The sequence below is a fragment of the Borostomias antarcticus genome (genome assembly GCF_949987555.1).
Source record: "Borostomias antarcticus genome assembly, chromosome: 19".
NCBI lineage: Eukaryota > Metazoa > Chordata > Actinopteri > Stomiiformes > Stomiidae > Borostomias > Borostomias antarcticus.
The window spans coordinates 837,399-852,343 of record NC_140252.1 but is presented as its reverse complement, the minus strand read 5'-3'; the positions used below and the strand labels follow the sequence as shown (position 1 = coordinate 852,343).

The 14,945-nt window shown below is 45.0% G+C and overlaps 1 protein-coding gene across 1 annotated transcript in view; it reads left to right on the top strand.

The window, feature by feature from the left end:
• Nucleotides 1-14,596, top strand: part of kcnk2b (potassium channel, subfamily K, member 2b) — a gene marked incomplete at its 3' end in the record, with an annotated part of 78,729 nt that extends 64,133 nt beyond the window's left edge. The window contains exon 6 of the mRNA XM_084453534.1: nt 14,222-14,596. Within this exon, the coding sequence (XP_084309660.1) occupies nt 14,222-14,596 (375 nt within the window). The remainder of the gene's footprint in view (nt 1-14,221) is intronic.
• Nucleotides 14,597-14,945: the final 349 nt, after the last annotated feature.

The window sequence follows — 14,945 nt, the reverse complement described above, 5'->3', positions numbered from 1 at the left end:
CGAGCTGGCTGGGGCCCGGTTCTCCCTCTGGCGACTTGCCCCCCGATTTACTCCCCACATCGAGCTCCGGTCCGGTCCCCGCATCGATCTCCGGTTCCTCCCCTAAGTCCAGCTCCTGCGACGGCATGCTCTTTCGCCCGGACTCCGCTGTCGAATTTATATACGCTGGCGTTCCTGGAAGTATTTTGTGTTCGGAACGTAAATGTTTGTCGAGCCGTCGAATGCCTTTTCGACCACAAATGTTGCAAACTTTCGCCGGACGCTGGTACTCGTATTTGGGCTTCCTCCACCGTGGCATTTCTGCTGCCTAGAACGCTCAAAATGTATTCTCTGCGCTACGATCGGATTGTTGGTGCCGAGAATATTGTCGTCGTCATTCGTCAGCAACAATCCGATCGTAGCGCAGAGAATGTGAGCCGGAGAATAGCCAGTCTGCGCGCTGGCCTGTGCGCATGCGTGCTGGAGCAAGTGGGGAAAGGCGTGTAAAGATCATATTACAGAGGCTAAAGACCCCGTATTTGAAAACCGAAACAATGCCTCGCGTTGAGGAATCTCAACTGTCGATTCATCCAATCTGATTTGAAACAACCGTTTAGCGGCCGAAAATAGATTTTGAGAAACTGCCTTCTCGGTGCCCCGATCACCGTCATTACATGGATATACTGGCTCGCGCTGGATTTTAAATTTCTTCTACAGGCCTCCGAACTACACAAAAGTGATCTCGGTGAGTCAAACTTCTTATAATATGTCGTAAATAAGGTCCAGGTTGTCAAAAACTAGCATTGCCCTTTAAGTACAGTATTTGGAGCTGCTCCGATAAGTTCACAAGAACTTGGGATCCTATTCTTAACCCTTTTTAATTGGATGCCTTTAGATTCATAGATGAACCTGCTATTCAGGGGAACCAATCACCTTTCCGAGGGTTTCCCATTCCGATGATTGACCTCCATTCATCAGGGGAACCGACCGCCTTTCTGAAGGTTCCCCATTCCGATGTTTGACCTCTATTCTTCGGAATGGCGGCCCTTTCTCTTTATTGGAAAGAGTCCACTATTCCAAAAATTAAAATGAGTCTGCCACTCCAAAAACTGAGTCGCCTATGTCCCAGAGACCCGACAGTAGGCTGGCAGATGGCGAGTCTAAAAAATACCTATTTCCCATGTACCTATGTCAGTGATTTTCACCGGGGACGCGATAGCCTAATTCTGGCTGAAATTACAAACTCCGAGGTCCTCTGGTAGGCTCATTTTATTACTAGCTATCCGGATCGATATGTCAGATATTTGAATACATATTACATAATTTGGGGTGGGACATTACACTGCATTTCCAGCTTTGTATTTCATGTTGTGAGTGGAATAATAGGCCTATTTTGTGCATACAGTGAGCATTGTCAGGAGCAGTCAGCAAAACAATGGCAGCGATACAGTGTGGTCCATACATGTTATATTATATGGCATAATTCACCACAATACATATCTTCTATGTAAGGCTACTTTTCCAGATAAACAGATGTATTTCCTCACATCAGGTCGTCTATGAACAGATAAAGGATGGCTCTCAACCCCAGTCTGCGGCAGGCCTATAACGCAAATTTATTTTTATTTTTTTGCCACAACAGATAGCCTATATATTATTAAAGGACAATGCTCGTTTTGACAACCTGGACCTTATTTACGACATATTATAAGACGTTTGACTCACCGAGATCACTTTGGTGTAGTTCTGAGGCATGTAGAATAAATTTAAAATCCAGCGCGAGCCAGTATATCCATGTAGTGGCGGTGGACGGGGCACCAAGAATGCAGTTTCTAAAAATCTATTTTCGGCCGCTAAACGGTTGTTTTCATCAATCTGATTTTATGAATCGACAGTTGTGATTCCCCAAAGCGAGGCCTTGTTGTGGTTTTCAAATACGTGGTCTTTAGCCTCTGTAATATGATCTTTAAACGCCTTTCCCCACTTGCTCCAGCACGCATGCGCACAGGCCAGCGCGCAGACTGGCTATTCTCCGTCTGTAGGCTACGATCGGATTGTTGGTGCCTAGAATATTGTGTGCAATATGGCTGAATATTTGTCAGATTTAGAGGATCTAGAAAATGAATTAGAATATGACGGACGTCCATATCGTTTTGAGCCAGAGTATACGGATGAAGAGCTCCTTGAAAGGAGGGTGAGGAGACGGAGAAAATAGCCGCTCTGTGCGCATGTGTGCTGGAGCAAGGCCAATAATCTCACGACATCCACCCGTCAATCAACGCTATCCTTCTATCGAATCTGTCTAAAGTTCTTAAAACCCGTCCACTTGTCAATGTTCCAATCAAATTCCTCTAAACATAATGTCCCACCCTCATAGCTTGTTTGCATCGGAAATACGTCAAACTATGGAAGTTAGATGATCTCAAACGTCCGTTTCAGTGCGACTTTAAACACTGTAGGCATGGCGACAAGTTAGAAAAAGGGTAAAAATGCAAAATTAGCAGCTCAAAAGTTAGTGCGGAACCATATGTTTCAATGGGGAGCGCAGTTGCCGAACAAATCGTCATACCTCAAAAACGTTAAGTCATGCAGCTTAGATACTTACATTGTACGAATCAGCACAGTTGTGGGTGCATCCTAGCGTCGCGACCGCGCACCGGGATTTAGAAAACGACACTCACGGGCCCGTGACTACCCCCCCGCCGCGTCACGCTCGCCACATAACCCACACATCATACGGGCCCGTGACTCTCTCTCCCGTTTTCGTGATTTCGGCCTCCGTAGCGTCGCGACCGCGCACCGGGATTTAGAAAAAACCCCGCCGTTTCGTTGGTGAAACCGCACGAAACGTCGACACTCGCGGGCCCGTGACTCTCTCTCTCTCTCTCCCGTTTTCGTGATTTCGGCCTCCGTAGCGCTGACTTTTTGCAACGATAACGCCATCAGACCGAACTCACTCACGGCGCCGTGAGTCCGAGTGAGCCCCTTCCCGTTCATTCTCTACGGGAGGCCGAGATCGCGAAAATGGGTGCGGCCCCCGCCCTTTTTCGCCATCTCGGCCTCCCGTAGAGAACGAACGGGCCCGCGAGTTCACAAACTCACGGCGCCGGCAAGTGGGGTTGGTAACTCACGGACCCGTGAGTCTGTTAAGAACAGTAAATCACCAAACGATAGTAAACTCGTAGCGTGTACAAAACGGTCTTTTATCGTTTGTTCGTATTTACTGCAGCCACAACCGAATTCTCATTACAAACTCACTAACTTCAAATATACTTAATGACTGTAATTTGTATATTTCAAGTGTGTGGTTTTGTTGATATAAATTAATTATAAATACATTCGCATCACAAATTAAGCATAAAAAATGCATGCACTTCAAGTATGACGTTATTATACTACAATGCAAGTAGTAGAAGTGTATTTTTTGTATAATAACGTGACAATACAATTACTGTAGTAAGTGCTACAGAAGTATACACACTTGAAATATACAAATTACAGTCATTAAGTATATTTGAAGTTAATTTGAAATACCATAAAGGCATGTTAGAAGGTTAGTAAAGTATGATATCAGTATATTAAAAATGCACTTCTACACTACTATGAATTTAATGGTAAGGCCTATTAAATATATTTTGAGTATGCTGGTAGTATAATACATTTGTACTACAAGTGTGCTTTGAATGTACCGTTATCATTTTTTCCATTGGTGTACTTGGTACACTTGAAGTTTGTAAAAAGTTGTTCAAAATTAACACACTAATTACACTGTAAGTGTAGTTAAGTAGTACTCAAGCATTACTCAAGGACTACTTGTGTACACTTAATTATACTTGAAGGCAACAAAAAAAGTACAAGGTGTACTTATCTTGTTGTGCAGCGTTTTCTGCCAGACTTTTTCCTTCCCACAGACTTCCCACTGAGGTGCCTTGATACAGCACTCTGGGAACAGCCTATTCGTTCAGAAATGTCTTTCTGTGTCTTACCCTCTTGCTTGAGGGTGTCAATGATGGCCTTCTGGACAGCAGTCAGGTCGGCAGTCTTACCCATGATTGCGGTTTTGAGTAATGAACCAGGCTGGGAGTTTGTGAAAGTGTTTGCTCGCACAGTCTTATACAGGTCCTTCTCAAATAATTAGCATATTGTGATAAAGTTCATTCTTTTCCATAATGTAATGATAAAAATTAAACTTTAATATATTTTAGATTCATTGCACACCAACTGAAATATTTCAGGTCTTTTATTGTTTTAATACTGATGATTTTGGCATACAGCTCATGAAAACCCAAAATTCCTATCTCAAAAAATTAGCATATCATGAAAAGGTACTCTAAACGAGCTATTAACCTAATCATCTGAATCAACGAATTAGTATATTAAAAATGCACTTCTACACTACTATGAATTTAATAGTAAGGCCTATTAAATATATTTTGAGTATGCTGGTAGTATAATACATTTGTACTACAAGTGTGCTTTGAATGTACCGTTACACAGGCAGATAGGCAGTGATATGTTGTAACAACATTTCTTTATTTAAGACTGCCGACCTGACTGCTGTCCAGAAGATATGCTAATTTTTTGAGATAGGAATTTCTTCTATCTCTACCTCCGGCCTCCTCTCTAAGCCGCTCTCGCCGACATACGGCCGAGATCGGGCCAAAAACACGTCTAACGGCGTTGCTGCAACGATGTATACACCCGTTCCTACAACGTTGTCTACACTTCCATCGGTTACGTTTAATTTGTATTACAAAAAAGGCTCTTTGCGCAAGCATCGTAGTGCCATTTGCACGTTTGTTATGTTGCCTCAACTTCGATTTACGACGTTCGAACAACGTTTAACGCGGGACTCGCACACGAGTTGACGTCGACACTCGCGGACCCGTGACTCTCTCTCTCCCGAGCCCGTTCGTTCTCTACGGGAGGCCGAAATCACGAAAACGGGAAAGGGCCTCTCGCTATAAGGGGGGGTGTTTTTTTGCTACCCCCCGCCGCGTCACGCTCGCCACATAACCCAGACCGGGTGAACGTTTTGATGTATGTGTATGAGCTGTTAAAACTAGCCATGGCGACAAGTTAGAAAAAGGGTAAAAATGCAAAAGTAGCAGCTCAAAAGCACTTACACTGTACGAATCAGCACAGTTGTGTGAACATTTTGATGTACAGTATAATATGTGTGTGAGCTTTCAAAACTGTGAGTGCCAGCAGTTTACAAAATGTGTGAATATTTTCAAAGCAACAGCTGCCACCACTCTAAAAACATAATGATACTGAACATTCCACCAGCAGTTTCAATGGCACAAAACAATCAGAATACATATGGGAAACAGCTAAAGACGATGAACATTTTAAAGTTTGAATGAAGTTTCTAGCATAAAGTATGAAGAAGTAGTTAAAGGCCAAAAAACAGGAGAATAATAATAAGAAAGAAAGAAAGAAATAGTGGGAATATCACAAGTTGGGCTAGCTTTTACAAGCTAGCCCACCTAATAAATAACTGGATAACAATAGTGTGAGCATTCACACTAAATACGCTACTACAGTACCAACTCATATATATATATATATATATATGCTACTACAGTACCAGTTCAAATACACTACCACCGAACCAACTCATATACAGTATATACTACTACAGCACCATCTGTTCAAATACACTACTACAGTACCAACTCATATATATGCTACTACAGTACCAGTTCAAATACACTACTACAGTACCAACTCATATACAGTATATACTACTACAGCACCATCTGTTCAAATACACTACTACGGTACCAATTAATAAATATACTACTACAGCACCATCTCATAAATATGTTATGTTATGTTATGTTATGTTATTTTTATTTATAATGCGCCCCCCAACCAACTGTTACATCAGCCCGGGGCGCAGTATTATGCTAATAACAAAACAAATATGCTAATACAGCACAAATCAAATACACTACTACAGTACCAATTCATAAATACACTATTACAATACCAACTCAAATACACTATTACAATACCAACTCATAAATACACTACTATCAGCGCATAAAACTCAACGTATCAGAAGGACAAATTATATTCCTCGGGACATCATTCAACAGGCGTCAGACTGATTGCGCTGCCATGTTGTCTCCCCCAGTAGTCAGGGCCGTAATTGATAACTGTGGTTTATAGTTTCCCAGTTTACCCTCATAACCATCCATTCAGGTTTTATTTAATGGCGGTGTGCTTATGCTAACCGCAGAAGAATGATGGGATACCTTGCAGGGCTGACCTGTTCATTAGTTCCACTCTAATGGAGGAAGGAGATGGGGGAGGACACACACGCACAGTAACACACAAACACACACACAGTGTGTTTGTTTGGTAATATAAATGTGCGTGACAGCCTGCGGTGTGGTCCCTTGCATAAGCATCTTTAGGAGTGTGAGTGTGAATGCCCAGTACTGAGAGAGAGGTTGGGTTGAAGCCAGGGCCTACACACAATACCCCATACTGACAATAGAAAACTAAAATATCACATGTACTGTACATAAGTATTCACGCCCTTTGCTATGACACTCAAAATTGAGCTCAGGTGCATCCTGTTTCCACTGATCATCCTTGATATGTTTCTACAACTTGCTTGCAGTCTACCTGTGGTAAATTCAATTGATTGGACATGATTTTGAAAGGCATACACCTGTCTATATACAAAGGCCCCACAGTTGAAAGTGCATGTCAGAGCGGAAAACAAGCCATGAAGTCAAAGGAATTGTCTGTAGACCACAGGGAGGTGACCAGGAACCTGATGGTCACTCTGACAGAGCTCTGAGTTCCTCTGTGGAGATGGGAGAACCTTCCAGAAGGACAACCATCTCAGACAGTGTAATAAAAGGCTATGAGTCGGACGCTGACCTGGCCTCTTTTGTAATGTAGCTAGCCTAATTTTGTTAGAATTGCTTGACGTTTGGCTGTTAGCTGTGAATGTATGAGGATGCTATCTAGCTGGCCTCAATAATGTCAGTTAGCCTAGCTGGTTAGCTATCGCTTATGTTGTTAGAATTACTTGACGTTTGGCTGTGTTAGCTGTGATTGTCAGGAGCATTGTGCAGCCCTGTATGACTAGTTGGCTAGCCACACAGATTGTCAGGAGCCATGAAGTGCAGCATTGTATGATTTGTAGCCACCGCATTTGGAGATCAATCAATCAATCAATCAAAGCTTTATTTATATAGCGCATTTCATACCCAGAGGCAACACAATGCGCTTTACAGAGAACAAGGGAGGTGGGCATACGACCCACCCCTACATATTCCAGAGGGAAGCAAAAAAAACAGTAATCACCCGGGGGCCAGATAAGTGAGCTGTAAAAATTCTTCCCTGACCCCTCTCAACGAGGCGATCGAGCAAGCTCCAGGAGTATGTTTGTCTACCGGCTAAGAACATTTATAGAGCAATAAATAACATTAAATTACATTTTCAGAGTAAGAGAGGCTAATAACATCATAGGAGAGACATGGCAAACATTGGTGTATGTCTGTGTGTGCATAAATGTGCCTGGGCCCAGATAGAGGCAGGGGTTGGGGTAGGGTGGGGGGTAGGAAAAGGATACGGACCCGGGTTAGGGTGAGGGGAAGGGGATCTGAGCCCAGGACTGGTGTATGTCAGTGTGTGTGTGAGTGTGCCTGGGTCCAGGTAGAGGCAGGGGTCAGGGGTAGGGTGGGGGTAGGAAGAGGATACGGACCCGGGGTAGGGTGAGGGGAAGGGGGTACTGGACCCAGGCCTAAGGCCGGAAGTGGACTGTTGTATGTCTGTGTGTGCGTGTGTGTGTGTTAACTAATTTGCTACGACATCTGCAGCAGACACAGGGGTATCTATCGGACTCAGGGTGGTCTGCTGGTGACAGTGGGGCATCCACTGGACCTGGTTAGAAGATAGGAGGGAGAGAGAGAGGCACTAGGGAGAGGGGAGGCAGAGCAGGGTTAGTAGCACACAGAGCCATATATAGAGCAGTACATTACATCAAACTACATTTTTAGAGCAAGAAAGGATAAGAGCATCATGGGAGAGGTGTGGCAAACCCTGATGTGTGTCTGTGTGTGTGTGCGTGCCTGGGCCCAGAGAGAGGCAGGGGTTGGGGTAGGGTGGGGGGTAGGAAAAGGATACGGACCCGGGTTAGGGTGAGGGGGAGGGGATCTGAGCCCAGGACTGGTGTGTGTCTGTATGTGTGTGAGCGTGAGTGTAGGTGTGCCTGGGTCCAGTTAGAGGCAGGGGTCGGGGGTAGGGTTGGGGGTGGGAAAAGGATACGGACCCGGGGTAGGGTGAGGGGAAATGGATGCATGCACGTGTGCATTGTAGCAAGTTGGGCCAACAAGGCTGTTGGTAGACCGACATTAGTCGTGGCAGAGGTAGTGAATTGCCTGAGGCGTAGCCGAGGTCCGCGAAGGTCATTTAAACAGCACAAAGACCCGCCCCGAGTTCATTATCCCGCTTATTCAACGGCCTTTCAACAGAAAACATAATTCTGAGAACAAAATACATCTATTGCTCATATTACTGTAGCTTTGAAAAGTTGATCATTCATGGTTAGGGTTATACAATTTCCATAGCAACCAGTAACTTTTATAGTCGTCTCCGCCCAAATCTAACGTTATGACGTTATCACTCGTCTAGACCCAGGAATCTGTCTCATTTTGGCTAATTGTTGTTGTTATTAACAGCAGCAGCAGTAGTAGTAGGCCTAGTAGAAATAGTAGGCCTCCAATAATAATAGAGACAACAGGAATAGGCTATTAGTTGTTTTTATTTCAAAAAATGATTTAAAGAGAGAAAAACCATGAAAAGGCTGTGTTGAGAGGGGGAGGACAGGCTGCTCAGGTGCTGTAGGCTAGCCTACTTTCAAGATTATTTTGCCAAGTTGAATTGGATATTTCCATTAGGCTAATTGTGAAATTGGACATAGAGAAGGGCAGAGGGACACTTGTGCAACTTTGGCTTTGAGCGTTGTTTTCATTTCCAAACGTCGCAGCAAAGAAGGATGCCGGCAGTGGAGGTGTGGGGGGGGCAACCTGGGAGGAAGAGACAGCTGGTGCTGAGGCCTGGTGGGGCGCGGACAACACACAGCTCCAAGTTCTCCTGTCTGTTAGGGAGGGCGCCCAGAAGCTCTTAAAGGAGGAGTAAAGGGGAAAATCATGTTGAGCGCTGTTTTAAGGTTACTTATGATCATATACAATGGTCCAGATCAAAAAGTTGACAAAACTAGCACTTCTAAGAAAGTCTGATAATTGCTCTACCACCGTTTGGGTCATACAATGGATGTGGGTCGGCACCATGAAAAATCATTCAAAAACATGTTAAACTCTTGATTTCAAAGACAAGAAACTCACCAAGGTGTTAGTTGGCGTTCTGACATAATTCGCCATAAAGTAAGATTCTAGTTCATCTGGAAAGGCTTTTTTAAATATTTAGCATAGAACTATTGAGTAGCAGCACATATGTGTGTAAACTTCCGCAAACTAGGTAGCGTAGCAACATAAACAATAACAATAGGTACCGTAAGTAGTTCCGCTTCCTGAATCCCCTCTGCGGATTGATCTACACATGTACAACGGTCGCGTCAATACAAGTCAATGGATTTCATAAAATGATCAGTAAAACCCTGCAGGATTCATACTTTGCGGCAAATTTGATGTCAGAACACCAACGGACACCAATTACCCCCTCGGTGAGATTCTTGTCTTTGAAATCGAGAGTTTAAGATATTTTTGAATGATTTTTCAAGGTGCCCACCCACATCCATTGTATGACAAAAACGGTGGTAGAGCAATTATCAACTTTCTCAAAAGTGCTAGTTTTGTCAACTTTTTGATCTGAACCATTGTATATGATCATAAGTAACCTTAAAACAGGGCTAAACATGCCTTTTCCCTTTACTACTCCTTTAAGGCTAGATTCGCATCTGTGTCCCATGACTGCCATTTGCCGGGATTCAAGCCCAGCCTCGGTGAGACGATGGACGGCTGTACTTCGGAGACAGTGGTTAGTGTATCTCCTGGACAGACCGGCCTCCTGACAGTGGTTAGTGTATCTCCTGGACAGACCCGCCTCCTGACAGTGGTTAGTGTATCTCCTGGACAGACCGGCCTCCTGACTGGTTAGTGTATCTCCTGGACAGACCGGCCTCCTGACAGTGGTTAGTGTATCTCCTGGACAGACCGGCCTCCTGACAGTGGTTAGTGTATCTCCTGGACAGACCGGCCTCCTGACTGGTTAGTGTATCTCCTGGACAGACCGGCCTCCTGACAGTGGTTAGTGTATCTCCTGGACAGACCGGCCTCAGTCTCAGTTATGTGGGGATGATGTGTAGATTTGTCATTGCCAGTCTTCCTTAATTTTTTCACGATGGACACAAACACTTTATTACTGGACTTGAATTCGATGCCGGAGATGATGTCGTATGGGACAAAGTGACGGTTAAGAGATGATCTCATGGTCGTTAGTGTTGAGATGCTGTAGGGCTTGCCTGATGAGGACTGGACAGATGCAGAAAATGAGCTAAGTAGCCTAATTGGTTGAGATTCTCTGTGCTGCATGTCTCAGGGTCAGTGCTGGTTTCCAGTTGGCGTAACCATTCACTAAAGACTTTAACAGCCCAGGCTGTTGTTTTATTGGTGTTTTGTTCTTGGGAATCACCTTCAATTTGGTTAAAGGTATAATATGTTATATGTGGATTAAAATAAACATTTTTTCAAAAATAATACATCCATAGGGCTTTGCGAAGGCTGCAGAGTAAAAGTATTGCTTTTCCTTAAAAAATTATATTTTATCTTAAATTATTACATTATGAAATTTTGACGGCCCGACAATGTCACTCTGTTGATATCATACCAGCCAATAGTATTACAGCGTTGGTACTGCGCGCTGGGTTGCCAGGTACTATTCTAGCTTCACCACTGTGAGATTAGCAGTAGCCAGCTAACGTTATACTTCCATGAATTAGCAGCATTATAGATGTTGGTTAGCATCAAGTGTGTGTGCGACTATAAAACTGCAGCTTTTCCGTCCACTTCCGCTCACACTTTTCAGCTAAACGTTTGGTAAAATGGCCGAGTTTCATCGTCCTGCTTCTCCGCCTGAGCCCGGCGAACCGTGCGATACGAATCTCAAAAGCTCAGTGACCGAAGAAGGAGCCAAACTCGGATAAATATCGGGCCAGCCTCTGTTCGTTGGACGGAGTTTATGGAGCTTCATGAGATAAAGTCGCATGGTGACATGGCTACTTTTCTACTAGACCGGGAAGCTAGCTAACTAGCTATCGTTAGCTCACGTTAGCTTGCTAACTTAGCTAGCTAACGTTATCTTTCTAAGGAATCTGCATAGCCAGACCTTATCTCCACACTACAGCATCTAACGTAACTTATTACATGGCACTCTGAAATACTTGATTGTGATTACTGATTAGTGTAACGTTATGTTCCTCTCGGAGTGTCTCTCAGACCCCCAAACGTAGACGAAAGGCCGCAAATGGCCAGAACCATAACACTTAAAAGCCTGCTTGGAGTTTGACAAAAGGCACCTAAAGGACTCAGACCATGAGAAACATCTGGTCTGATAAAACCAAGATTGAACTCTTTGGCCTGAATGCCAAGCATCACCTCTAGAGGAAAGAACATTATAAATGTGAGCTGGTCTGTGTGTGATATGTCTGGAGTGGAATCTACGCTAATGGAAAAATACTTGGCTATCTGAATTCTACTTATGATTTCTGACAGAACCTGTTCCCCCATTAACTGAATAAACTCATAACAAATTGTTTTGAAAAGATATGATGGTGTCCCCTTGCCTGCATTCCCAAAACATACAATGTGCTCTCTCAAGAATGGGTCGAACTGACTAACCAATTCTAAGCACCCCAAATAATGGCCATTATTGGGTGAGTCAAATGTCTCTGTGTCCCCTCTAAAGGCAAGGCCACGCTCAGAAAGGAATTTCACTGTTGCTACGACCCTTTTTAGCACCTCAGTCCAATACTGGCACTCGGTCTCAAACTGATCACGCAGTCCAAAATCAATTTGTCCCTTCTCCGTGGTTCTGCTGATCCACTTGAGCATACACTTACGATGGGCCTCCGAACCGTCATGCGCAACACGCTCATTTGCATGCTTCCAATCGTTAAAACCGCAACTAGCAAACCTGGAAGCATTCTCACCACTACCGAACAAGAGGGAGACAAAGCAAAATGCACATCATTTTGACGGTGAGTAGAGTAGCCAATCACGGGGTACAGATTTGCCGTTGACAAGTTTTCTGGTAAATAAACTTTTTGAAAACCCAAATGAACACCTCTGGAAAGACCTGAACATAGCTGTGCAGCAACGCTCCCCATCTAACCTGACAGAGCTTGAGAGGATCTGCAGAGAAGAATGGGAGAAATACCCCAAATACAGGTGTGCCAAGCTTGTAGCACCATACCCAAGAAGACTTGAGGATGTAATCACTGCCAAAGGTGCCTCAACAAACTACTGAATAAAGGGTGTGAATACTTTGTGTGTGATATTTCAGTCTTTTTATTTTTAATAAATTTGCAACAATTTCAAAAAAAGTGTTTTCACGTTGTCATTATTGGGTATTGTGTGTAGATGAATGAGGAAAAAAAAAAAAAAAAAAAAATTTGGGAATAAGGCTGTAACATAACAAAATGTGGAAAAAGTGAAGGGGTGTGAATACTTTACGGATGCACTGTAAGTAGGCCTCGGTATCGTTCAACATTTTTCGATACGATACCTTTTTCGATACCGATACCAAAACAATACCTTTTTTGATACCTAGAAACCGGCAGGTAAAAGCCAAATTCCTCACCTCTTCCAACTCTGCATTCACATTTTCCCTTTCTACTGCCTACCATGCTGGTATAAGGGTATTACACAGCGTGTCTCTGCTGGGGGGTTGATATCTGGGGTCTAGGGCGCCTATCATCTCTACAATATGAGGGGAAAACAAGACTACTAAATAATAACTATACTATAGCAATTGTAAAATGTGTAAAATGCATTTCTAACATCCACTAGCACGACAGTGATATTATGCAAACAAGTTGTACAGTTAATAGTGCAGCTGAAGCTTACCTGAAGGATGGAGCCTCCACAGTAGGAAAGGGCTGCAGCCCTTTAACAATGAAATTCGTTACAGCCCTGTGTAACTGCTCTTTTTTCCGTTTGGTCATTTTTGATCTCCTGGCCAATGTGAAGGGTGTGACCTGTGCTGCTCGGACCACAACACGAGGGCATTTGGCAGCAGGGCAAACTAAGACATGAAATCAACGTTTCATTAATATTATGTTTAGCTACTGCGTTGCCGCAATATTAAGTGGCCCTGCATAAAATGTTAGCTAGCTAGCTTTGACACAGCGTTTAGCTACCTAGCTAGCTAGCAAGCAAACTAAAGCTTGCGTGGGAGCATGAGGCTAACTTAGCAGCACTAACGTTAGCTAGTTAGCGTACACTCCCAATGATGTTACCTGAAGAAGACGTAGAAGCTGCTTCTCCGAAATCTTCATCAGTCACTGTCATTGACGCATTCTCCACCGACAACATAGATTGTGTCGGAGAAGTGGGAACTGGTGGTGGTGGCAGCTAACATCCACGATCTCGTCCTATTTTGTGGAAGTGGGCTGTGTCTGTTTCATACAGTCAAACACGGTACAGCTCTCTTGTCGCAAATTAATGTTGTGGACGATTAGATGCTTCCTTAAGTTAGAGGTATTTCCTGTCTTGGTACAAATGACCTTGTCGCTCACATTGCACCTAACACTACCAGTGTCTGTTCGCTTTTGTGAAATGGAGCCAGAACTTAGACCGCCGATTCGCCATTTCTCACGTCTGAACAAGTGCAGACTGCGGCGCGAGCGGATACATAGACATACAATTTGTTTTCCTACCTCAGCCAGTCAGTGGCCACGTTAGATTTTAGAACAGGTAGTGTGATACGATGATGAGAGACAGATAGAAATAAAATAAAAATGTTATTTTGTTTAATACATTTTAAAAAGTATCGAAAACTGGGATCGAATGTTTTAAGATCTTTCGATACCTCGATACCTAGCAGTGTTTCGGTCGATACCACAAAGGTATCGAATTTCGATACCCAGCCCTAACTGTAAGTGCAGTCTATTTACCACTGAATGGTTCAGTAGAGCAAAATATTGATTTACCTCCTCTTCTCCCCTGCCCCCCCCCCCCCCCCCCACCCCACCCCCCAGGTGGGGGAGTTCCGGGCTCACGCCGCAGAGTGGACGGCCAACGTGTCGGCGGAGTTCAAGGAGACGCGCCGGCGCCTGAGCGTGGACATCTACGACAAGTTCCAGCGTGCTGCCTCTATCAAGCGCAAGCTGTCCGCCGAGCTGGGCCTCAACCCGGCCGCCGCCGGCCAGCAGGAGGCCATGACCCCGGGGAAGAGGACCCTGTCCGCCAGCCTGGGGGAGGAGCGCGACGCCGCCTACCCCAACCTGGCCCTCTCCATCTCGCTCTCGCCGCTGTCCGGGGCGCTGGCTCGCAACGGCAGCCTCTACCTGGACGGGCTCAGTCCGGACTACGCCGACTGGAGGGAGGGCGCCGGCCTCGACAGCCTCCAGTGACGGGAAACGGGGAGCGGTCTTTGGTCCAGGGACGGGGAGCAGTCTTTGGTCCAGGGACGGGGAGCGGTCTTTGGTCCAGGGACGGGGAGCAGTCTTTGGTCCAGGGACGGGAAGCGGTCTTTGGTCCAGGGACGGGAAGCAGGGAGCGGTCTTTGGTCCAGGGACGGGAAGCAGGGAGCGGTCTTTGGTCCAGGGACGGGAAGCAGGGAGCGGTCTTTGGTCCAGGGACGGGGAGCGCGGAGCGGTCTTTGGTCCAGGGACGGGAAGCAGGGAGCGGTCTTTGGTCCAGGGACGGGGAGCGGTCTTTGGTCCAGGGACGGGAAGCAGGGAGCGGTCTTTGGTCCAGGGA